The sequence below is a fragment of the Eschrichtius robustus genome, chromosome 2 (genome assembly GCF_028021215.1).
Source record: "Eschrichtius robustus isolate mEscRob2 chromosome 2, mEscRob2.pri, whole genome shotgun sequence".
NCBI lineage: Eukaryota > Metazoa > Chordata > Mammalia > Artiodactyla > Eschrichtiidae > Eschrichtius > Eschrichtius robustus.
Genome location: NC_090825.1, coordinates 65712025 through 65739041, shown reverse-complemented (window position 1 = coordinate 65739041; position 27017 = coordinate 65712025). Strand labels below are relative to the sequence as shown.

General features: G+C 37.0%; 1 protein-coding gene across 2 annotated transcripts in view; it reads right to left on the bottom strand.

Moving 5' to 3' along the window:
- Window positions 1–27017, bottom strand: part of XRCC4 (X-ray repair cross complementing 4) — a 268265-nt gene that overhangs the window by 227461 nt on the left and 13787 nt on the right. For both annotated transcript variants that reach the window (XM_068533655.1, XM_068533663.1), the window contains exon 2: window positions 209–357. In XM_068533655.1, the coding sequence (XP_068389756.1) occupies window positions 209–347 (139 nt within the window). In that variant the 5' untranslated portion in view covers window positions 348–357. The remainder of the gene's footprint in view (window positions 1–208; window positions 358–27017) is intronic.

The window sequence follows — 27017 nt, the reverse complement described above, 5'->3', positions numbered from 1 at the left end:
TCTCTATCCTTCTATTAATATTACTTACAGAAAACAATATTAATATTACAAATCTCTGTGTAAATCAGACAGCAATAACAAGTAAAAGCAATCATGTTCATTTTAACCAATATCTATTAAAGAAACACTTTAACTTGAAGTATCACTGAGGACTGAAGAATAGCACATTATTGAAAGTTTTCTTTAAAAAATTCGCTTTTAATATTACCTGTCCCAGTCCATGCTGCCTGCCCATCAGTAAGTGTAATAACAAAACCAGATCCTAGTGTTTCTTCCCAGGCAACTTGGAGAAAATGAATTATATCAGGTTCAGAAGCAAGATAGATTCTGCTTACTTTTCTCTCCATTTCTGATCACCTGTTATAAAAGAAAAAAAAAATATTTTTGCAAGAAACTGTGACTATCAAATAATGATGCTTTCTGTACTGGTCTCTCAGCTACACAAAGCACCAAGGAAATAAGTAAAACAAAAAGCTATATAATAGCCAACCATCAAACTCAGTAAATCACAGTTCTGTTCAATACTGATTCACAATTTTTACAGATAAAAGCAGAGGCTCATAAATGATTTGTCCAAGTTGTGTAGCTGAATAAAAATTACCATCTCCAACAATATGAAGATCACATTTTCCCCAAAGCCTCTTTCTCTACGACAAATGGTCACAAGAACTTATGTGAGTGATCTGGGAATAATCTGAGGACTGGAATCTGATTACAATTAGTGAGAATAAATTGGATCAAGTTCTTAGTCTCTGTCTGGAGAAAGACTGTGTAAATGAAAAGGGAGAGTAGCATAAAGATTTGGAGAAGAAAATCTCAGAACCCAAGAGTTGGCCATACCTATCACGTCTTCTCTAAGAAAGGGGTTCCCAGGACTCACTCTGTCCACTGAGACAGAAGTACCCTGTAATGGAGATGGATTATATCAAGCTATTACAGCCTGAGGCCAATAAACTTTTTGCATTTTTAAAACTTTATATTGAAGTATTATATCCAGGCAAAAGTACAGCTATCTAAAACCTAACTTGGAAGTTTTATAATTAAGCAAATCCATATAAGCAGTATCTAGATAAGGAAGCAGAACATTACCACCCCAGCACTCGTTCTCACAACACCCCTTTTCCAGTCACTGTCCCCAAATAACCACTTTCCTAACAGATCAGAATTTTGAGTATCTTTGTACTTTCATGTAAATATAATCATACAGCACATTTTATTTTGTCTGGCTTCTTTTATGCAACATTATGTTTGAGAAATGCTTCTTAGAATTGCAGATTATGCTCATAGTTGTATAATATTCCATTATATGCGTGTAGTACAATTTATTAATCCATTCTACTAGTGACAGGCATTTGAGTACTTTCCAGGTTTTGACTAGCACAAATAGTGCTTCCATAAATATGCTAGCAAATATCTAGGCTTTTCTGTTGGGCATATATCTATGAGTATATACCCATGAGTGAAATTTCTGGATCAGAGGATATGCATATGTTCAGTTTTAGTAGTACATAGCCAAAAATTTTCTAAAATGTTTGTACCAATTTACACACTTGGTATGTGAGAATTCTGATCACTCCATGTCCTTACAAACATTTCTCATCTTTTTAATTTTAGCCATTTTGGTGGGTATGTAGTATTACACAATGGTTTATTCACATTTTCCTGATGATTAATGATGTTGAGTCCTTTTCATATCTTGATTGTGCATTTGAACATCCTGTTTTGTGGAGTATCTGTTAAATCTTGCCAATGTTTTTATTCAGTTGTATTTTTCTTATTGACATTCTTATTGATATATTATTTTCTTTTTGTTTTGTTCTTTATTTTTTGGATTATGAATCCTTTTATAGATATATGTACTGTTCTTCCATTCTGTAAGCTATGTTTTCACTCTCATAATGGTATCTTTGGATGAAAAGAAGTTCTTAATTTTCATGAAGTTAAAATTTATCAAAATCTGTATGTTATAGTTATACTTTTTGTGTACTACTTAAGAACTCTTTGATCACCAAGATGTTCTCCTATGTTTACCTAAGAGCTTTATAATTGTATCTCTCACATTTAGATCTGCAATCCATCTGGAATTGATTTTTGTACATCAATTGTCAGGAGGGGTCAAAATAAATTTTTTCCACACGGATATCTAATAGACCAAGTATTATTTATTAAAGACTATCCTTTCCTACTGCAATGCTGTTACTTTTGTCATAAATTATGTGACCGAATATGTGTACAAGGTTCAATTTTTGTTTTGTTTGTTCTTTGCAGGTGTGCAATTTCAAATATTATACATTTGGTTTGTCAAGGTTACAGTGAATAGTGATTCTGTTACTGTGATCCAGCACATTTATAATCTCTTGCTGACCCTGCCATTTAAAAGTTTGATAAACCTCCCTTCTGAGTATTGAAATCATTTATGTAAAATGTTGAGCAGAACAAGCTCAAGCATAGACTTCTGTGGCTTGCCATTAGAAACAAGCCTCTCTTAGACATCAATCACTACTACTAGGTGGCTGTACTGCTTATACCTCCATTTAAGTCACAAGGATATCAAGATGGTCCTTCGTAAAACCTACCTACTCTGCCAGTCTAGGAGTGCTATTAAAAAAAGAAAAGAAAAGAAGGGAAGGGGAGGGGAGGGGAGGGGAGAGAAAAGAAATTAAGACAGACATTTTTCTTAGTGATCCCACTCTCATTTCTAATGATTACGGGTTATTCTTCTATTAATTCGAAAACTATTCTTCCGGTAATTCACTCTAGAATCTTGCCCAGATTGACCTCAAACTTACCAGACTGTGATATGCCACATTCTACTTAGTTCAAAGCAAGAAACTATATTTTTTCTAATACTGGAATATCCTTTGCCCATGTACACTTCATTAAGAGATACCTAAGCTATAGATGCTAACAAAACTAAAGGAATACCGTAAAAATTACAAGTATGCAAAGAAAAAACATTATAAAAAGTCAAAACGAGGAACAAAGCACACACTTCAAAGAAGAAAAACTAGAGAGAATTATTCTTTAATCACATAGCGTGAATCTCTTAGTAGGTGATACTAAAAAAGCTAAGAGTATAAAATTGCCTCAAATTTTTATGACCAATATAAATACTATGTTGTGACAATCCAATGGTAAATTATTAATTGGCATTTCATTGATAACTAATAAGTTTTTAAAAAAGCCAAATTTTTTAATCATTTTAATTTGCTATCTCAATTTAAAACTATTATGTTCTCCTAAATAAAGCATCATATTTTTCTCAATTAACAAATGAATATGAAAATCAAAACAACTCTTTCTGTCAGATCTTCACAAAACAAAATTAACTTCTCTATCTTCTGGGGGATGAGAGGCATGCTTAATTATAGAAGGCTAGAGCTGTACTATCTTACAGAAAAAAGCACAAGGAAGCAGAGAAACTTCCAGAATGATAGAAAAAATATCTAAAATTAACAGTGTAATGAGATTGGTTCAAGATGGTGGAGTAGAAGGACATGCTCTCACTCCCTCTTGCGAGAGCACCGGAATCACGACTAACTGCTGAACAATCATTGACAGGAAGACACTGGAACTTACCAGAAAAGATACCACACATCCAAAGACAAAGGAGAAGCCACAATGAGACGGTAGGTGGGGCGCAATCACAATAAATTCAAATCCCATAACTGCTGGGTGGGTGTCTCACAAACTGGAGAACACTTATACCACAGAAGTCCACCCACTGGAGTGAAGGTTCTGAGTCCCATGACAGGCTTCCCAACCTGGGGGTCCGGCAACAGGAGGAGGAATTCCTAGAGAATCAGATTTTGAAGCCTAGCGGGATTTGATCGCAGGACTTCGACAGGACTGGGGGAAACAGAGACTCCACTCTTGGAGGGCACACACAAAATAGTGTGCACATCGGGACCCAGAGGAAGGAGCAGTGACCCCATGGGAGACAGAAACAGACCTACCTGCTAGCGTTGGAGGGTCTCCTGCAGAGGCGGGGGCTGGCTGTGTCTTACTGTGAGGACAAGGACACTGGCAGCAGAAGTTCCGGGAAGTACTCCTTCCCAGAACTAATGGCATGAGCCCTCCCAGAGTCTGCCATTAACCCTACCAAAGAGCCCAGGTAGGCTCCAGTGTTGGGTCGCCTCAGGCCAAACAACCAACAGGGAGGGAACCCAGCCCCACCCATCAGCAGACAAGTGGATTAAAGTTTTACTGAGCTCTGCCTACCTGAGCAACAGCCAGCTCTACCCACCAACAGTCCCTCCCATCAGGAAACTTGCACAAGTCTCTTAGAAAGCCTCACCCACCAGAGGGTAGAAGCAGAAGCAAGAAGAACTACAATCCTGCAGCATGTGGAACAAAAACCACATTCACAGAAAGATAGACAAGATGAAAAGGCAGAGGGCTATGTACCGGATGAAGGAAAAAGATAAAACCCAAGAAAAACAACTAAACGAAGTGGAGTTAGGCAACCTTCCAGAAAAAGAATTCAGAATAATGATAGTGAAGATGATCCAGGACCTCGGAAAAAGATGGAGGCAAAGAGCAAGAAAATGCAAGAAATGTATAACAAAGACCTAGAAGAATTAAAGAACAAACAAACAGAGATGAACAATACAATAACTGAAATGAAAAATACACTAGAAGGAATCAATAGCAGAATAACTGAGGCAGAAGAATGAATAAGTGACCTGGAAGCAGAATGGTGGAATTCACTGCTGCGGAACAGAATAAAGAAAAAAGAATGAAAAGAAATGAAGACAGCCTAAGAGACCTCTGGGACAATGTTAAACGCAACAACATTCGCATTATAGGGGTCCCAGAAGGAGAAGAGAGAGGGAAAGGACCCGAGAAAATATCTGAAGAGATTATAGTCGAAAACTTCCCTAACATGGGAAAGGAAATAGCCACCCAAGTCGACGAAGCACAGAGAGTCCCATACAGGATAAACCCAAGGAGATACATGCCAAGACACATAGTAATCAAATCGGCAAAAATTAAAGACAAAGAAAAATTATTAAAAGCAGCAAGGGAAAAACGACAAATAACATACAAGGGAGCTCCCATAAGGTTAACAGCTGATTTCTCAGCAGAAACTCTACAAGCCAGAAGGCAGTGGCATGATATACTTAAAGTGATGAAAGGGAAGAACCTACCACCAAGATTACTCTACCCAGGAAGGATCTCATTCAGATTCAACAGAGAAATCAAAAGCTTTACAGACAAGCAAAAGCTAAGAGAATTCAGCACCACCAAACCAGCTCTACAACAAATGCTAAAGGAACTTCTCGAGGTGGGAAACACAAGAGAAGAAAAGGACTACAAAAAAAAATCCAAAACAATTAAGAAAATGGTAATAGGAACATACATATCGATAATTACCGTAAACGTGAACAGATTAAATGTTCCAACCAAAAGAAACAGGCTCGCTGAATGGATACAAAAACAAGACCCATATATATGCTGTATACAAGAGACCCACTTCAGACCTAGGGACACATACAGACTGAAAGTGAGGGGATGGAAAAAGATATTCCATGCAAATGGAAATCAAAAGAAAGCTGGAGTAGCTATACTCATATCAGATAAAATAGACTTTAAAATAAAGAATATTACAAGAGACAAGGAAAGACACTACACAATGATCAAGGGATCAATCCAAGAAGAAGATATAACAATTATAAAAATATATGCACCCAATATAGGAGCACCTCAATATATAAGGCAACTGCTAACATCTATAAAGGAGGAAATCAACAGTAACACAATAATACTGGGGGAATTTAACACCTCACTTACACCAATGGACAGATCATCCAAACAGAAAATTAATAAGGAAACACAAGCTTTAAATGACACAACAGACCAGATAGATTTCACTGATATTTATAGGGCATTCCATCCAAAAACAGCAGATTACACTTTCTTCTCAAGTACACACGGAACATTCTCCAGGATAGATCACATGTTGGGTCACAAATCAAGCCTCAGTAAATTTAAGAAAACTGAAATCATATCAAGCATCTTTTCTGACCACAACGCTAATGAGATTAGAAATGAGATTAGAAATCAATTACAGGGAAAAAAACATAAAAAACACAGAAACATGGAGGCTAAACAATACGTTACTAAATAACCAAGAGATCACTGAAGAAATCAAAGAGGAAATCAAAAAATACCTAGAGATAAATGACAATGAAAACACAATGATCCAAAACCTATGGGATGCAGCAAAAGCAGTTCTAAGAGGGAAGATTATAGCAATACAAGCCTACCTCAAGAAAAAAGAAGAATCTTAAGTAAACAATCTAATCTTACACCTAAAGGAACTAGAGAAAGAAGAACACACAAAAGCCAGTTGGTATAAGGAAAGAAATCATAAAGGTAACAGCAGAAATAAATGAAATAGAAACAAAGAAAACAATAGCGAAGATCAATAAAATTAAAAGCCGGTTCTTTGAGAAGATAAACAAAATTGATAAACTATTAGCCAGACTCATCAAGAAGAAGAGGGAGAGGACACAAATCAACAAAATTAGAAATAAAAAAGGAGAAGTTACAGCAGACACCAGAGAAATACAAAGCATCCTAAGAGACTACTACAAGCAACTCTATGCCAATAAAATGGACAACCTGGAAGAAATGGAAAAATTCTTAGAAAGGTATAACCTTCTAAGTGTAAAACAGGAAGAAATAGAAAATATGAACAGACCAATCACAAGTAATGAAATTGAAACTGTGATTAAAAATCTTCCAACAAACAAAAGTCTAGGACCAGATGGCTTCACAGGTGAATTCTATCAAACATTTAGAGAAGAGCTAACACCCATCCTTCTCAAACTCTTCCAAAAAATTGCAGAGGAAGGAACATTCCCAAACTCATTCTATGAGGCCACCATCACCCTGACACCAAAACCAGACAAAGATACTACAAAAAAAGAAAATTACAGACCAATATCACTGATGAATATAGATGCAAAAATCCTCAACAAAATACTAGCAAACAGAATCCAACAACATAGTAAAAGGATCATACACCATGATCAAGTGGGATTTATCCCAGGGATGCAAGGATTCTTCAATATACGCAAATCAATCAATGTGATACACCATATTAACAAATTGAAGAATAAAAACCATATGATCATCTCAATAGATGCAGAAAAAGCTTTCAAAAAAAATTCAACACCCATTTATGAAAAAAACTCTCCAGAAGGTGGGACTAGAGGGAACCTATCTCAGCATATTAAAGGTCATATACAACAAACCCACAGCAAACATCATTCTCAATGGTGAAAAACTGAAAGCATTTCCTCTAAGATCAGGAACAAGACAAGGATGTCCACTCTCACCACTATTATTCAACACAGTTTTGGAAGTCCTAGCCACGGCAATTAGAAGAAAAAGAAATAAAAGGAATACAAATTGGAAAAGAAGAAGTAAAACTGTCACTGTTTGCAGATGACATGATACTATACATAGAGAATCCTAAAGATGCCACCAGAAAACTACTAGAGCTAATCAATGAATTTGGTAGAGTTACAGGATACAAAATTAATGCACAGAAATCTCTTGCACTCTGACACACTAATGATGAAAAATCTGAAAGAGAAATTAAGGGAACACTCCCATTTACCACTGCAACAAAAAGAATAAAATACCTAGGAATAAACCTACCTAAGGAGACAAAAGACCTGTATGCAGAAAACTATAAGACACTGATGAAAGAAATTAAAGATGATACAAACAGATGGAGAGATATACCATGTTCCTGGATCTGAAGAATCAATATTGTGAAAATGACTATACTACCCAAAGCAATCTACAGATTCAATGCAATCCGTATCAAATTACCAATGGCATTTTTACAGAACTGGAACAAAAAATCTTAAAATTTGTATGGAGACACAAAAGACCCCAAATAGCCAAAGCAGTCTTGAGGGGAAAAAACAGAGCTGGAGGAATCAGACTCCCTGACTTCAGACTATACAACAAAGCTACAGTAATCAAGACAATATGGTACTGGCACAAAACAGAAATATAGATCAATGGAACAGGATAGAAAGTCCAGAGGTAAACCCACGCACCTATGGTCAACTAATCTATGACAAAGGAGGCAAGGATATACAATGGAAAAAAGACAGTCTCTTCAATAAGTGGTGCTGGGAAAACTGGACAGCTACATGTAAAAGAATGAAATCAGAATACTCCCTAACACCATACACAAAAATAAACTCAAAATGGATTCAAGACCTAAATGTAAGACCGGACACTATAAAACTCTTAGAGGAAAACATAGGAAGAACACTCTTTGACATAAATCACAGCAAGGTCTTTTTTGATCCACTTCCTAGAGTAATGGACATAAAAACAAAAATAAACAAATGGAACCTAATGAAACTTAAAAGCTTTTGCAAAGCAAAGGAAACTATAAACAAGACGAAAAGACAACCCTCAGAATGGGAGAAAATATTTGCAAATGAATCAATGGATAAAGGATTAATCTCCAAAATATATAAACAGCTCATGCAGCTCAATATTAAAAAAACAAACAACCCAATCCAAAAATGGGCAGAAGACCTAAATAAACATTTCTCCAAAGAAGACATACAGATGGCCAGGAAGCACATGAAAAGCTGCTCAACATCACTAATTATTAGAGAAATGAAAATCAAAACTACAATGAGGTATCACCTCCCACCAGTCAGAATGGGCATCATCAGAAAATCTACAAACAACAAATGATGGAGAGGGTGTGGAGAAAAGGGAACCCTCTTGCACTGTTGGTGGGAATGTAAATTGATACAGCCACTATGGAGAACAGTATGGAGGTTCCTTAAAAAACTAAAAATAGAATTACCATATGACCCAGCAATCCCGCTACTGGGCATATACCCAGAGAAAACCATAATTCAAAAAGACACATGCAACCCAATGTTCATTGCAGCACTATTTACAATAGCTAGGTCATGGTAGTAACCTAAATGCCCATCAACAGATGAATGGATAAAGAAGATGTGGTACATATATGCAATGGAATATTACTCAGCCATAAAACAGAACGAAATTGGGTCTTTTGTAGAGACGTGGATGAATCTAGAGACTGTTATACAGAGTGAAGTAAGTCAGAAAGAGAAAAACAAATATCGTATATTAACGCATATATGTGGAACCTCGAAAAATGGTACAGATGGACCGGTCTGCAGGGCAGAAACTGAGACACAGATGTAGAGAACAAACGTATGGACACCAAAGGGGGAGAGCACCGTGGGGTGGGGGTGGTGGTGTGATGAACTGGGAGATTGGGATTGACGTGTATACACTAATATGTATAAAATGGATAACTAATAAGAACCTGTTGTATAAAAAAATAAATAAAATAAAATTCTAAAATTCAAAAAAAAAAAAAGAGTGTAAGATACCTCTAAACTGATAAGTTAGCAATAATTCTAATATCTACCTAAAGTTTACTCAGAAAATTATTCTTCTTCCCAGAAGAAAAAGACAGTTATATAATAACCATACTTGTAGCCACATCAATTATGTTAACATTTTTAAAATATGAAATTTGTAGATTTGACTACATCATAATCACTGAAAAAATATGATTATTTTTAAATATTTCACTTAGTCAGAAATTTTTCCTACATTGAGGTCTTCTTTGCCTAGATGTACTTAATTCTGAAATGCTTCATCCACTTGTAAATATTTTCTTTAGATCAATTAGTCAATACACTTAACATGCAGTAAATTACCCATATGGTCTGCAGTTCTTAAATTTGAAAATTACTGGAAAATGTGTGTTACTGTTTTTCTATGCCAATCATTGAAAAATACATACCTAGAGGCTTACATAATTCTAATGGGCCTAAAACCACAATTCTGGGAGGGAAGAAGGTAATAGAAACTACTGATGAAGTGTTTTGCCTGTATAGAATTTATATACACACACAAAGATACACACACACTTACACAGATTATTTTTTCTTAAATGTGCCTGAAGAACCCTGGCTATTTTTAGCATTAATGAAACTTAGAATTTCTCTAAAACAGCAATTGGTTTCACTGTTATTTCTTAGCATGTTTGAAACAAGTGACAAATTTCTAATTATAGAAACAAATTAATTTGAAATTCAATATTCCAGATGCCTATCAGTAAATCCTACTTTCACAATGATATAAAAGGCTTTAATCATAATAATGTTAAAAAGACATTTAGGGGTCAGATTAGTTCTAACATGTTTGAATTATTCATGTTTCAAATATTTTCCAATTTTCTGATTAACTCTAGATACTCATCACAGAAACTAAATGATTTTATTTTAAAGATTCTATTCTAGTTAACTCAGATTTGAAATTTTGGATGCTACCTGTGGGCCACACTTACAGACTTAACATATTAATAGCTCAAATGTGACAACTCAGTATCCTATAAGTATTTTATGCCTCAATAGCCTTATAAATGTTTTCTTTATATCAACTGAGTCTTAATTTCCTGATAATATACTATTTGAACCAGTCTTGAAAGCACTTCATTCTTTTACTTACTGAGGTCACCCTCTCATTAAATATCAAATACAAAACATCTAAGACTCCACCATAGAAACAGGAAAAAGGATGACTTGTAATGTCTTTTAAGATTCCGTAAGAGCGAATCAAGGATCTCTTTGCTTTCACCAGCACTGTAAATGGGAATAGTCAGCCATGGGTTTTTTGCCCCAAGACTAGTACTTGAAGAAAGGGGATGGAATCTTCAGAAGGACTGATTGATTAGGGCCATAAGAAAGACTGTGTTTTGTTTTCTAAGGGCACTAAAGGTCAGACTAGTATCAGCACCTCTCCCAGCCAGAGCCAAGGATCTAAGACAAGCCTGCAGGTGGAAACAGTTGGGTCCCACCCCAATTTGTACATCAGTAGCTTTATTGAGAGCTCAGAACAGTTGAGAATTGAGAAGCTTATCTTTAGTACTTTGTGTCTTTGATACTTGGCTTCTCTCTTAGAAGAGAAATAAGTTGTTGGCTGATGTGATCTAGACTCTGAACAAATACCATTCACAGTTGCTTCTGAATAAACAAGACACTTTTTAAATTAGTTTACAAAGAATTTTGTATGCCCTTTTGGATGCTGATAAGAAGCAATGCAGAAGCCAATTCTCTTAGGTCAGCTCAAGTTAGTGACAACACTGTATCATTGATAACACCATTTTGAACTTGAGCTTCTTTTATTTTCCTTTATAGTGAGTTATAGCTTCCTTTCAAGCTGCTTGGGCTGCAGGTGTTCAAACTTCTGCAGTTCTGCCAAGGAGTCGTACTTACGGATCAGAAAGGGCTAAAAGCATGTTTCTAATGAAGCAATTAACTTAAGTGCCCCCTTGTTGAGAAAAGTAGGCTGATAACTAAAGCGAGTTCAGAATAAAGATTAGCACACAGCACATGTTGTTAATAGTCTGTAATTAGATTCCTGATCACATTATTTTGTTTGACCTTCCTTTTTTAAAAAATGAGGAAAAGAAAAAAATATAAATTGTAAACCAAAAGTGTGGTGATAAATTTTTTAAAAGTTTATCATGTTACAAAAATTCAAGGATATATAAAAAGGAAAGAAAGGTTTATACAACAGCCACTAGGCTACTTATGTTTAAGACAAACATCATGTAACAATTTCAGAAAAGAAGACTATTTTCTTATTCAGAACTTTTTTAAAAGCAATGACTATTCCTGTTTATCTTATCAGAATTCCCACACTGAGTATTTTTTAATTAATAATTTATTCCTAGCATTTTCATTATTAATAGCATGTCGACTTGCTGGTTGTTATCTATGTGACCAAAGGGTAAATTAAGGTCTTTTTGAAAAATGACCACAAAATCAATTTACCTTTAAATTTCCAAAGCAATTAAAACAAAACTAACCTTCTATAGAAGAAATGCTTTCCTGAAATAATGTTTTCAAGTTAGAATTTTCTAAACTTTAAGGGCGAAGAATTTACAGGATTCTTAAATACCTTTCTAATCATGTCAGGATTTTCTCCATTCGATTAAATTTGAAATGAAAGTAAGGTGACCATCTGTCCAGGCTTGCCTGAGATTTTCCTGGTTTTAACACTGAAAGTCCCATGTCCTAGGAAATCTCTCAACCCCAGGCAAACTAGGATGGTTGGTTACCCTAAGTAAGAGCAAAATATAATTAAGACTGTTGGTATAATCTTGTTCAAACACTTGTAATATACAGCTGATATTCAAGGAAGACATTAAATAAACAATCTGATGCTTCAGGAATAAAGCATTAGAACAATAAAATAAGTCTAAACCTAAAGTATCTTTGCCATGGTTACAGACTATTCTCAATTATCTCTTATGAGTACGGAATGCCAGCTGCTGGCATTCCAAATATCATATTACTGCTCATTTCCTCTGCTTATCTTTTACAAACACCATTAATAATCATTAGTTTCAGTGATTCGTTCAGATTCCACTTCCTCTCCTTTCTTTTCTCTTACCCAATGAAGTGAGTATTAAAAAACAATAAAATGGCCTGAATAAATTTCCCACGTAAAATCTAACACCTAGAATTGGACTCAAAGTTCCAAGACTATGATTTCCTTTATATTCATCAAATGGACACTCTTGATTACAAACAACCTTGGCAGAAAGAATGAGAGTATACTTAACATTTTGGAAACTTTCTAAATGTTCACAACAATACTTCCATTCTAATTGCAGTTTCATATGAGAAAGACACTTAACAGAAATGAAGAAATAAGATAGTACCTCAAATATATTATTAGCTTAAGCAACAGTATTCTTTCATTAAGAATTTAACAATTATGATTTCTTAAGCCTCAAAATTTTGACGCTCTCTCATATTTTAATTTCAGAAAGAGTGAAGAGGTTCCTATGAAACACCATCAGTTAAGCTTACACACAGTTGTTGGGCTACACCATGCAGGCCTGCAAGGCCTGTACTTGCCCAGCTTCGAGACCGAAGAAAGAGCCTGGAGTCAGCACCAGAGACATCAGTGGTTTAACGTATAAGGGGAGCTTACATGTCTGAAGCAAGATCCTGGAGCAACACCTCACCAAGTGCGGCAGACAGCAGGCAGGATGTGATGGCAGGCTTCGCTCCCGGGGCGGGGGTGGGAAGGGGGAGGTTCCCAACTGGGAACTGACATCAGGTGGGCTCCTCAACTACCAGGGAAACTAGCAGAGGGGCACGGGCCCGTCACTGCCCCTTGATATGAACAATCACTAGCTGGGGCAGGGGCACGTATGTAGGAAGGTCAGTCCTGTGAGGAGGGTGTAGGTGAAGCAGGCACTGGTTAAGCAGGGGATGTACAGATCAAGAGAATAGACATCTTGGGTGGCCTGATCAAAAAGATCAAAAGATTCAAGCCTTTTCTACTTGAAAAATGTGCTGCTCAGAACTGAAATGTAACTAAAAGAACTTGTATGGAAAAGAAACAAGACTTGTAATACGTTTCCCCCACTCACAAACCCACCATTTACTTAAAACTATACCCGTTTATCTGCCTATTTCCTAATGGCAAACAAGGGGATGAATGATAAGACTGGGGTACAAATGAGAGTTAACCCTGAAAAAAAACCCTACAACATATCCTCAACTGGTGACCCTACCTAATTCAGCCAAACAAAAATATTTAGGAACCATATGAAATTGCCAATATTTCACATTTTTTAACCTATAAAAAAATGGCAATTTCACATGGTTCAAATAACACTAAGTTATAAATGGCACATGATTACTTAACATACCTAACTGGACGAATAATTACGTACTTATCTCCCATGCTGTAACTGCTGAGTCTGAGTCATTTTCAAGCACATCCCTGAACATACTGTGGATAACTCTAGTGGGAGGAGATTCCAAGGTCAAAGAAAAGATTCAATTCTGAGTCCCCTTATGTGATGCATTCTCAAATTGAATTGAAACTTTGTACCCCTAAAATTTCAATCAAGCCTTGTACAATTTATGAAGAGTACAAGTCCTAACACCAGGAGTGTCTTTTGTTTATCATGAACAGCCCCTTTCAATCATACCAGTGTTTATACTAATGAGTTGACTTAGGGTGGGGTCACTAGATAGCCTCAGGATGTGGCTGGTCACCAGAAAGGCCAAAAGATTAAAGGGTTGGCACTTTCAGCCTCACCCCCACCTCAACTCCAGAAAGGAGTGTGGAGCTGGAGATTGAGCTCTATTAAAACTCTGGAACAAAGAAATTGGGGGGAGGGGTGCTTCTGGGTTGGTGAACATATCAAAGTACTGGGAGAGCAGCTTGCCCAGTCAATGCACTGAAGCTCTGCACCCTAACCTCCTATACCTTGTCCTATGCATCTCTTCCAGTTGTTCCTCAGCCGTATCTTTTTTACTGAACCAGTAAATAAAGGTAAAGTGTTTTAGTGTTTTCCTGAGTTCTGTAAGCCATTCTAGCAAATTATCAAACCTGAGGAGATGGTCATGGGAACCCTCAATTTATAGCAGGTCAGAAGTATGGGTGACCCAGGACTTGCAACTGGCATCTGAAGTGACGGCAGTCTTGTGGGACTGAACACTTTAACCTATGGAAACTAACACTAACTCCAGGTAGGCAGTGTAAGAATTAAATTGAATTGCTGGACACCTAGTTGGTATTGGAGAACTGGAGAATTGGTTATTGGTGCTGGAAAACACCCCAATGTGCCAAACAAAATAGCCTTAGTCCAGCTTTATTTAAGGCTATTGCTGTATATCCTCTACTAAATCGGAAATCAATTCTTTTGTCCCCAAGCTCTTGGAATAGGGAATCTTTACCAGAGAAATCTGGTCTTTTCTAATGTCACTGGATAAAGAGGCCCAGATTGGCCTCTCACAAAAAAAGTGACTTTTGAAATATGACAAGTCATGCATAAATATTTATTTAGATCCTGCCAGACAACAGGTACTATGTTAAGTGCTGGGAATAGACCTATGAATAAAATAGACATCCCCTGACCTCAGAACATTTATACTCTCATGAAGAAAAGTCAAATAAACACATGTTACAAATCATTGCGGTTAAGAGCCATAAAGAGGTAGTAAGAGGCAACAGGGGAACCCAGATCAGACACACCCAGATTGACAGTCATGGGAAGCTTTCTAGAGGAAATGAGATCTAAGACCTAAAGGCTGAGTAGGAATTCTGAATCCACCCTTGCAACTGCCCTTTTGTTTATGCTATTCCTTCTCCTAAAATATCTACCGCTAGTCTATACCTGTGAATATCTATCCATCCTTCCAAGGTCCAGAAGCATTGAAAGCAGTTACGATCAGCCTCCAAGGATCCCAGTTGTCAATCATCTTATTCCCCAACTGGAGAAAAACGACAGAAGGTCTAATATAGGGAAGATATCAGGATCATCGTGTTCAGAGAGATTCTTCCAGCTCTTCCTCACGATGGAAGAGGGCCTGAGCTGAATTATGCCCATTGAATCACTCAACAGTGAGTTTAGAGTATATAGCTTCTGACTCTGAAATGGAATTTTGATAGCTTCAGAATTCTACTACCACTCTGCTGACTTCCTATGGTTTGACCTCTACAACATCTGAATAAAGCAAGCAATGAAGTTAACCTAGATTAAAAGTCATTTGTTATGAAGGTATCAGAATTTTGGAGGCTGTGCTTCTACAGTGTGGAATGGCAGTGTCTGGCAGCCAATATCTGTAGCAGGCAGCAAAAAAATAAGGTCACATAGCTAAGAAAGAGCCTCTTTGCATTACCATATTAATCAGAAAGATTAATCAATCCATTGTCTTTTTCTGACTACAACAAAACATCAATTTTGAAACTAAATCCTAAAAAGATTCTGAAATAGCACTGAATCAGAGATGTTCATCCTATAAAAAAATGAAAGTCATCAACAAAATTCAAACTACAGAGTCATCACTGATGATTTTTCTCATTAGGAAGAAGTTGGAAATATCACATTCTTTAGAAAATAAAAGAAATAATTATTTTTTAAACAAACACTTTTCCCAAAGAATTAATAAAATATTTAGTAACAAATGAAGCTACTTCGTGGAAGAGAAGGAAGTTTAATTTTGCAAGGAAGAATTTAAAAAGCTGATCTGAAAAGCCATTCAAAGTTAAGTTAGTTTCTGAGTCACTTAGTACATAGAACAAAACCAAAACTTTCCATAAATTGAAATAATGAACGGACATCAATTTGAGGGAAGCCAGTTAAAAAAAGTCCACTCCATTACCAGTCAAACATTCACTGAGGAAGCATTATGTACAAACTTTGTGCTCAATAAGAACTCCAGCGGATTAAAAAAAAAAAAAAAAAAAGGAATGATGCCTTCCCTCAGAAGCTTTTAATCCAGTTACAAGAACACGACAAAATACAGTTCTACAAAATTATAACTAAAATACAAGGTAGTATATAATTTTGCTAGATGTGAGTTAAAGTTATAATAAAAAAGTAAGGAAGAAATTGGGAAGATGGCAGAAGAGTAAGACGTGGAGATCACCTTCCTCCCCACAGAGACATCAGAAATACATCTACACGTGGAACTGCTCCTACAGAACACCCACTGAACGCTGGCAAAAGACGTCAGACCTCCCAAAAGGCAAGAAACTCCCCACGTACCTGGGTAGGGCAAAAGAAAAAAGAAACAGAGACAAAACAATAGGGACCGGACCTGCACCAGTGGGAGGGAGCTGCAAAGGAGGAAAGGTTTCCACACACTAGGAAGCCCCTTCGCGGGGGGAGACTACGGGTGGCAGAGGGGAGAAGCTTCAGAGCCACGGAGGAGAGCGCAGCCACAGGAGTGCGGAGGGCAAAGCGGAGAGATTCCCGCACAGAGGATCGGTGCTGAGTAGCACCCACCAGCCCGAGAGGCTTGTCTGCTCACCTGCCAGGGCGGGCAGGGGCTGGAGCTGAGGCTCGGGCTTCAGTCGGAAATCAGGGAGAGGACTGGGGTTGGTGGCGTGAACACAGCCTGAAGGGGGTGTGCACCACAGCTAGCCGGGAGGGAGTCCGGGAAAAGGTCTGGAACTGCCGAAGAGGCAAGAGACATTTTCTTGCCTTTGTTTCCTGGTGCGAGAGGAGAGGGGATTCAGAGCGCCGCCTAAACGAGCTCCAGAGATGGGCGCGAGCCACGGCTATCAGCGCGGACCCCAGAGACAGGCATGAGATGCTAAAGCTGCTGCTGCCGCCACCACCAAGAAGCCTGTGTGCGAGCACAGGTCACTATCCACACCGCCCCTCCTGGGAGCCTGTGCAGCCCGCCACTGCCAGGGTCCCGTGATCCAGGGACAACTTCCCCGGGAGAACACATGGCACGCCTCAGGCTGCTGCAACGTCACGCCGGCCTCTGCCGCCGCAGGCTCACCCCACACTCTGTACCCCTCCCTCCCCCCGGCCTGAGTGAGCCAGAGCCCCCGAATCAGCTGCTCTTTAACCCCGTCCTGTGTGAGCGAAGAACAGACGCCCTCAGGCGACCTACATGCAGAGGCGGGTCCAAATCCAAAGATGAACCCCGGGACCTGTGCGAACAAAGAAGAGAAAGGGAAATTTCTCCCAGCAGCCTCAGAAGCAGCGGATTAAAGCTTCACAATCAACTTGATGTGCCCGCATCTGTGGAATACCTGAATAGACAGTGAATCATCCCAAATTGAGGAGGTGGACTTTGGGAGCAAGATATATTATTTTTCCCCCATTTCCTCTTTTTGTGAGTGTGTATGTGTATGCTTCTGTGTGAGATTTTGTCTGTATAGCTTTGCTTTCACCATTTGTCCTAGGGTTCTGTCCATCCGGATTTTTTTTTTTTTTTTTTACTTTAAAAAGTTTTTTTCTTTTTTTCTTAATAATTATTTTTTATTTTAATAACTTTATTTTATTTTATCTTACTTTATTTTATTTTATCCTATTTCTTTTTCTCTTTCTATGCTTTCTCCTGTTTATTCTGAGCCTTGTGGATGAAAGGCTCTTGGTGCTCCAGCCAGGCATCAGGGCTGTGCCTCTGAGGTGGGAGAGCCAACTTCAGGACACTGGTCCACAAGAGACCTCCCAGCTCCACGTAATACCAAATGACAAAAATCTCCCAGAGATCTCCATCTCAACACCAAGACCCAGCTTCACTCAATGACCAGCAAGCTACAGTGCTGGACACCATATGCCAAACAACTAGCAAGACAGGAACACAGCCCCAACCAGTAGCAGAGAGGCTGCCTAAAATCATAAGGCCACAGACACCCCAAAACACACCGCCAGACGTGGACGTGCCCACCAGAAAGACAAGATCCAGCCTCATCCACCAGAACACAGGCACTGGTCCCCTCCACCAGGAAGCCTACACAACCCACTCAACCAACCTTAGCCACTGGGGACATATACCAAAAACAACAGGAACTACGAACCTGCAGCCTGCGAAAAGGAGACTCCAAACACAGTAAGATAAGCAAAATGAGAAGACAGAAAAACACACAACAGATGAAGGAGCAAGGTAAAAACACACCAGACCTAACAAATGAAGAGAAAATAGGCAGTCTACCTGAAAAAGAATTCAGAATAATGATAGTAAAGATGATCCAAAATCTTGGAAAGAGAATAGACAAAAATGCAAGAAACATTTAACAAGGACCTAGAAGACCTAAAGAGGAACCAAGCAATGATGAAAAACACGATAAATGAAATTAAAAATACTCTAGAAGAGATCAATAGCAGAATAACAGAGGCAGAAGAACGGATAAGTAACCTGGAAGATAAAATAGTGGAAATAACTACTGCAGAGCAGAATAAAGAAAAAAGAATGAAAAGAACTGAGGACAGTCTCAGAGACCTCTGGGACAACATTAAACGCACCAACATTTGAATTATAGGGGTCCCAGAAGAAGAGAAAAAGAAAGGGACTAAGAAAATATTTGAAGAGATTATAGTTGAAAACTTCCCTAATATGGGAAAGGAAATAGTTAATCAAGTCCTGAAAGCACAGAGAGTTTCATACCGGATAAATCCAAGGAGAAACATGCCAAGACACATATTAACCAAACTATCAAAAATTGAATATAAAGAAAACATATTAAAAGCAGCAAGAGAAAAATAACACACAAGGGAATCCCCATAAGGTTAACAGATGATCTTTCAGCAGAAACTCTGCAAGCCAGAAAGAAGTGGCAGGACATATTTAAAGTGATGAAGGAGAAAAACCTACAACCCAGATTACTCTACCCAGCAAGGATCTCATTCAGATTTGATGGAGAAATTAAAACCTTTACAGACAAGCAAAAGCTGAGAGTTCAGCAACACGAAACCAGCTTTACAAAAATGCTAAAGGAACTTCTCTAGGCAAGAAACACAAGAGAAGGAAAACACCTACAATAACAAACCCAAAATATTTCAGAAAATGGGAATAGGAACATACATATTGATAATTACCTTAAATGTAAATGGATTAAATGCTCCCACCAAAAGACACAGACTGGCTGAATGGATACAAAAACAAGGCCCATACATATGCTGTCTACAAGAGACCCACTTCAGACCTAGGGACACATACAGACTGAAAGTGAGGGGATGGAAAAAGATATTCCATGCAAATGGAAATCAAAAGAAAGCTGGAGTAGCAATTCTCATATCAGACAAAATAGACTTTAAAATAAAGACTATTACAAGAGACAAAGAAGGACACTACATAATGATCAAGGGATCGATCCAAGAAGAAGATATAACAATTATAAATATACATGCACCCAACATAGGAGCACCTCAATACATAAGGCAAATGTTAACAGCCATAAAAGGGGAAATCGACAGTAACACAATCATAGTAGGGGACTTTAACACCCCACTTTCACCAATGGACAGATCATTCAAAATGAAAATAAATAAGGAAACACAAGCTTTAAATGATACATTAAACAAGATGGACTTAATTGATATTTATAGGACATTCCACCCAAAAACAACAGAATACACATTTTTCTCAAGTGCTCATGGAACATTCTCCAGGATAGATCATATCTTAGGCCACAAATCAAGCCTAGGTAAATTTAAGAAAATTGAAATCGTATGAAGTATCTTTTCCAACCACAATGCTATGAGACTAGATATCAATTACAGGAAAAGATCTGTAAAAAATACAAACACATGGAGCCTACACAATACACTACTTAATAACCAAGTGATCACTGAAGAAACCAAAGTGGAAATCAAAAAATACCTAGAAACAAATGACAATGGAGACACGACGACCCAAAAACTATGGGAAGCAGCAAAAGCAGTTCTAAGAGGGAAGTTTATAGCAATACAAGCCTACCTCAAGAAACAGGAAACATCTTAAATAAACAACCTAACCTTGCACCTAAAGCAATTAGAGAAAGAAGAACAAAAAAACCCCAAAGTTAGCAGAAGGAAAGAAATCATATAGGTCAGATCAGAAATAAATGAAAAAGAAATGAAGGAAACAATAGCAAAGATCAATAAAACTAAAAGCTGATTCTTTGAGAAGATAAACAAAACTGATAAACCATTAGCCAGACTCATCAAGAAAAAAAGGGAGAAGACTCAGATCAATAGAATTAGAAATGAAAAAGGAGAAGTAACGACTGACACTGCAAAAATACAAATGATCATGAGAGATTACTACAAGCAACTCTATGCCAATAAAATGGACAACCTGGAAGAAATGGACAAATTCTTAGAAATGCACAACCTGCCGAGACTGAACCAGGAAGAAATAGAAAATATGAACAGACCAATCACAAGCACTGAAATTGAAACTGTGATTAAAAATCTTCCAACAAACAAAAGCCCAGGACCAGATGGCTTCACAGGTGAATTCTATCAAACATTTAGAGAAGAGCTAACACCTATCCTTCTCAAACTCTTCCAAAATATAGCAGAGGAAGGAACACTCCCAAACTCATTCTACGAGGCCACCATCACCCTGATACCAAAACCAGACAAAGATGTCACAAAGAAAGAAAACTACAGGCCAATATCACTGATGAACATAGATGCAAAAATCCTCAACAAAATACTAGCAAACAGAATCCAAAAGCACATTAAAAGGATCATACACCATGATCAAGTGGGGTTTATTCCAGGAATGCAAGGATTCATCAATATACGCAAATCAATCAACGTGATACACCATATTAACAAATTGAAGGAGAAAAACCATATGATCATCTCAATAGATGCAGAGAAAGCTTTTGACAAAATTCAACACCCATTTATGATAAAAGCCCTGCAGAAAGTAGGCATAGAGGGAACTTTCCTCAACATAATAAAGGCCATATATGACAAACCCACAGCCAACATCTTCCTCAATGGTGAAAAACTGAAACCATTTCCACTAAGATCAGGAACAAGACAAGGTTGCCCACTCTCACCACTATTATTCAACATAGTTTTGGAAGTGTTAGCCACAGCAATCAGAGAAGACAAAGAAATAAAAGGAATCCAAATCGGAAAAGAAGAAGTAAAACTGTCACTGTTTGCAGATGACATATGCTATACATAGAGAATCCTAAAGCTGCTACCAGAAAACTACTAGAGCTAATCAATGAATTTGGTAAAGTAGCAGGATACAAAATTAATGCACAGAAATCTCTTGCATTCCTATACACTAATGATGAAAAATCTGAAAGAGAAATTAAGGAAACACTCCTATTTACCACTGCAACAAAAAGAATAAAATATCTAGGAATAAACCTACCTAAGGAGACAAAAGACCTGTATTCAGAAAATTATAAGACACTGAGGAAAGAAATTAAAGATTATACAAATAGATGGTGAGATATACCATGTTGTTGGATTGGAAGAATCACATTGTGAAAATGACTCTACTACCCAAAGCAATCTACAGATTCAATGCAATCCCTATCAAACTACCACTGGCATTTTTCACAAAACTAGAACAAAAAATTTCACAATTTGTATGGAAACACAAAAGACCCCGAATAGCCAAAGCAATATTGAGAACGAAAAATGGGGCTGGAGGAATCAGGTTCCCTGGCTTCAGACTATACTACAAAGCTACAGTAATCAAGACAGTATGATACTGGCACAGAAACAGAAATATAGATCAATGGAACAGGATAGAAAGCCCAGAGATAAACCTATGCACATATTGTCACCTTATCTTTGATAAAGGAGACAAGCATATACAGTGGAGAAAAGACAGCCTCTTCAATAAGTGATGCTGGGAAAACTGGACAGGTACCTGTAAAAGTATGAAATTAGAACACTCCCTAACACCATACACACAAATAAACTCAAAATGGATTAAAGACATAAATGTAAGGCCAGACACTATCAAACTCTTAGAGGAAAACATAGGAAGAACACTCTATGACATAAATCACAGCAAGATCCTTTTTGCCCCACCTCATAGAGAAATGGAAATAAAAACAAAAATAAACAAATGGGACCTAATGAAACTTAAACGCTTTGGCAAAGCAAAGGAAACCATAAACAAGACCAAAAGACAACCCTCAGAATGGGAGAAAATATTTGCAAATGAAGCAACTGACAAAGGATTAATCTCCAAGATTTACAAGCAGCTCATGCAGCTCAATAACAAAAAAACCAACAACCCAATCCAAAAATGGGCAGAAGACCTAAATAGACATTTCTCCAAAGAAGATATACAGATTGCCAACAAACACATGAAAGAATGCTCAACATCATTAATCATTAGAGAAATGCAAATCAAAACTACAATGAGATATCATCTCACACCGGTCAGAATGACCATCATCAAAAAATCTAGAAACAATAAATGCTGGAGAGGGTGTGGAGAAAAGGGAACACTCTTGCACTGTTGGTGGGAATGTAAATTGATACAGCCACTATGGAGAACAGTATGGACGTTCCTTAAAAAACTAAAAATAGAACTACCATACGACCCAGCAATCCCACTACTGGGCATATACCCTGAGAAAACCAGAATTCAAAAAGAGTCATGTACCAAAATGTTCATTGAAGCTCTATTTACAATAGCCAGGACGTGGAAGCAACCTAAGTGTCCATCATCGGATGAATGGATAAAGAAGATGTGGCACATATATACAATGAAAAGAAATGAAATTGAGTTATCTGTAGCGAGGTGGATGGAGTTAGAGTCTGTCATACAGGTGAAGTTAGTCAGAAAGAGAAAAACAAATACAGTATGCTAACACATATATATGGAATCTAAGGGAAAAAAAAAAAAAAAAAAGGTCATGAAGAACCTAGTGGCAAGACGGGAATAAAGACACAGACCTACTAGAGAATGGACTTGAGGATACGGGGAGGGGGAAGGGTAAGCTGTGACAAAGTGAGAGAGTGGCATGGACATATATACACTACCAAACGTAAAATAGATAGCTAGTGGGAAGCAACCGCGTAGCACAGGGAGATCAGCTCTGTGCTTTGTGACCACCTAGAGGGGTGGGATAGGGAGGGTGGGAGGGAGGGAGATGCAAGAGGGAAGAGATATGGGAACATATGTATATGTATATCTGATTCACTTTGTTATAAAGCAGAAACTAACACACCATTGTAAAGCAATTATACTCCAATAAAGATGTTAAAAAATAAAAAAATAAAAATAAATAAATTGGACTTGATTAAAATTAAAAAAAAAAAAGTAAGGGAGAGATACCTTAAATACATGGTAGATGATATATGAAGTTGCTACATTTTATGATATAAAAAAAAAATTACAGGCTCAGAATAAACAAAAACAAGAGATATTGAGTATGTCCATATGAGGAATCCAATGTTTATAAAATAAAATTCCAATAATAAACTAGTAGATTCACTAAAAACAACAACAATGTAATCCAATACCTTGAAAATTATCTTTAATTAACAAGTGAAACACATATTAGTAAATTCAATTCTTCCTGCATGAATACTCCTCTTTGGCCAAGATACAAGAATGTCCAATGAAACATAACACAAAATATCCAGGAAGTTGCCCACTGATATAAATGCTTTTCATTATAAAAAGGGACCTAGCTCCAAACTAAATAAAGATGTACATCAAAATAAATGATCAAATTTTCAAAAACAAAATCATATTAAATTTTTTTGTGTCTTTTAGTATGGTATCTTGCTTGCTCAGAAAACATGGACAAATGATGACCATGACCAATTTCACAGAACTGCTGTTATTTGGAAATGCCTAATTTTTGGTTAAACCTTGTTTGGAAATTATCTGTAATAGAGATATCTATTTAACTGATGGCCAATAAGATTCAATCAAGTTAGACTATTCTAGGACATGAAGATCATGGTTAGGGAGTTAGATGAAAACATTCAGTTTAGGTATATCTGGTTTAATATCTAAGGAGGTTCTTAGACTCAGGACAAAATGAAAAAGAGGGTGGTAATAATTTGAGACCAAAAAGAACTAGATAAACACAGAAAAATTAAGGTACATATATAGCTAATTAAAATGTATGATACAGATAGAGCTTTATTAAGTCATTACTTTATCCTAAAAACTCAAGTTATATGGTTGTCAGTGAGGGAGTGGAACAAAAATGAACTGAGCATAAGTCATGTGCTGAGAATTTTACATATATAGTTTTATCTTCAGAACCATTCTAAAAACAAGAAAACTGAAATTCAGCAAGGTGTAGTAAAGATAGAAGTGTATTCAAAACTAGGTCTATCCAACACACTGCCTTGAAAGTGTCTCAACCCTAGACAGCCTCTTTATGAATCTCATATTTAACTTTACTTCTTAGCTCTCAGCCTCTCTCTGAATTATCTCATTTTATAACTATCAAGGTACTGAATTGCTTTTCCTTAACCTATAAACAAGGTATCACAATGTATTAACACAAATCTAAATCATGACCTGATGTATAACCCAAAATAACCCAGGTACAGACTTCAAACAGTAGAGGGAAAGTTCTTTATACAACTTTACTATACCTTCTCTACAAACAACTGCTTTATTTTAGATTATTCTAACCACAAACAGAATTTTCAAAGTATAGAGCCAATCCTTCTTCTACTAATGAGAAGAACTCATGAAATTCTAAAGAAAAACATTCTTTGAGTCTATATGGCTCAAGACAGGAACTCCTAACATCACTTGTTTTAAAATTAGAGAAGTGAAGAGTTACTAGAGTAATGACAAATTTATGGCCAGTAAACATGTCTATATATATAAGTATTCCTCTTCCCTTTCCCCACATTCTGACTTCTTTTATTTCCTAATACAAATTCTGTCTTAAAGCCAAACTTACTGTATTTTGAGATATAAACAGAAAAGAATTCATAACCCACTAGCTTAACCAATACAAAAAAGAACTCATAACCCATTGGTTGCCTTGGTAAAAGCCATAAACCTCTACATAGCATTACCTATGATATATTCATGCTGAAAAAAAAAAACAATTCAACAGAATCAGATCAAACCTCCGATTTATAGGAAACACAAGGGATGAAGGAACATGTTAAATGGCACTAAAGGGATGCAATCAGCAAAATCTAAACAGTGGGACACTTCACGGGGCAACTGACAGTTTTTTCAACAAATAAACTTCAGTGCAAAAGGGAGAGGGGGGTTGGACTATTTAAGTTAAAAGAGACTTAAAAGCCACAAGAAACTGCAATTTAAAGACCTTATTTAAATCTTGACTCAACCAACAAACTATTAAAATTTATGAAGTAGTAATTTGAGGAATTTGAAGACAGATTAGGTACTTGGTAGTACTAGGGAATTACTGTTAATATTTTAAGCTATGTTAATAGAATTGTGGTTATGTTTTCTACAGTGTCCTTACTTTTTAAAGATACATGTTAGAATATTTACAGATGAAATGATATGATGTCTGGGATTGTGTAAAAATAATTTAGAAAAGAAGAGTGAAGTTTGAGTAAGATATAAATGAAATGAGATGGGCCATGAGTTGATAACTGTTGTGCTAGATAATAGGAATCCATTATTCTCTCTACTGTTACATATGTTTGAAATTTTCCATAATAAAATGTATAAAAAGAAAAGTGGTAAGCTGTGACAAAGTGAGAGAGTGGCATGGACATATATACACTACCAAACGTAAAATAGATAGCTAGTGGGAAGCAGCCACATAGCACAGGGAGATCAGCTCGGTGATTTGTGACCACCTAGAGGGGTGGGATAGGGAGGGTGGGAGGGAGGGAGATGCAAGAGGGAAGAGATATGGGAACATATGTATATGTATAACTGATTCACTTTGTTATAAAGCAGAAACTAACACACCATTGTAAAGCAATTATATTCCAATAAAGATGTTAAAAAAATAAATAAAAGAAAAAGAAAAGAAAAAGTGTTTTCAAAAAAGTGTTCTTTGACCATCAGAATAATTGTTTGTATAGGGTACTTCTGTAAAAAAGAAAAAGTCGTCTATTAGAAGTTTATTCTTACATATATAATTTAATACTTCAAAATTTAGGAGCCTATCTAAAGAAGTATGGATCTCATTATTGGTCCTAGTAAATACTCCTATCTGATAAACATTACACCAGGGATACTAGTGCATAATGCATTGGTGATTTTATTATACAGTAATGAATCAAAGATACTAAGGATAAAAAATCTGTTTTGTATAATCAACTGTAAAGCTCATAATAAAAAAACATAAATTATTTCAATATTTATGGGCTATACATTAATAATTTTGTCTTTGGACTTCCCTGGTGGCGCAGTGGTAAAGAATCTGCCTTCCAATGCAGGAGATGTGGGTTTGATCCCTGGTCGGGGAACTAAGATACCACATGCCGCAGGGTAACTAAGGCCATGCACCACAACTACTGACCTCGCACGCCTCAGCTAGAGCCCGCGTGCAGCAAACTACAGAGCCCATGCACTCTGGAGCCCACGCACCACAACCAGAGAGAGAAAACCCGCACGCCACAATGAAAATGATCCTGCATGCCTCAACGAAGATCCCGCGTGCCGCAATTAAGACCCGACGCAGCCAAAAAATAATAAAAAGAAAATAATAAGATAAAATAAATATTTTTAAAAATAGTAATTTGGTCTTAAGGCCAAAATGTGTAA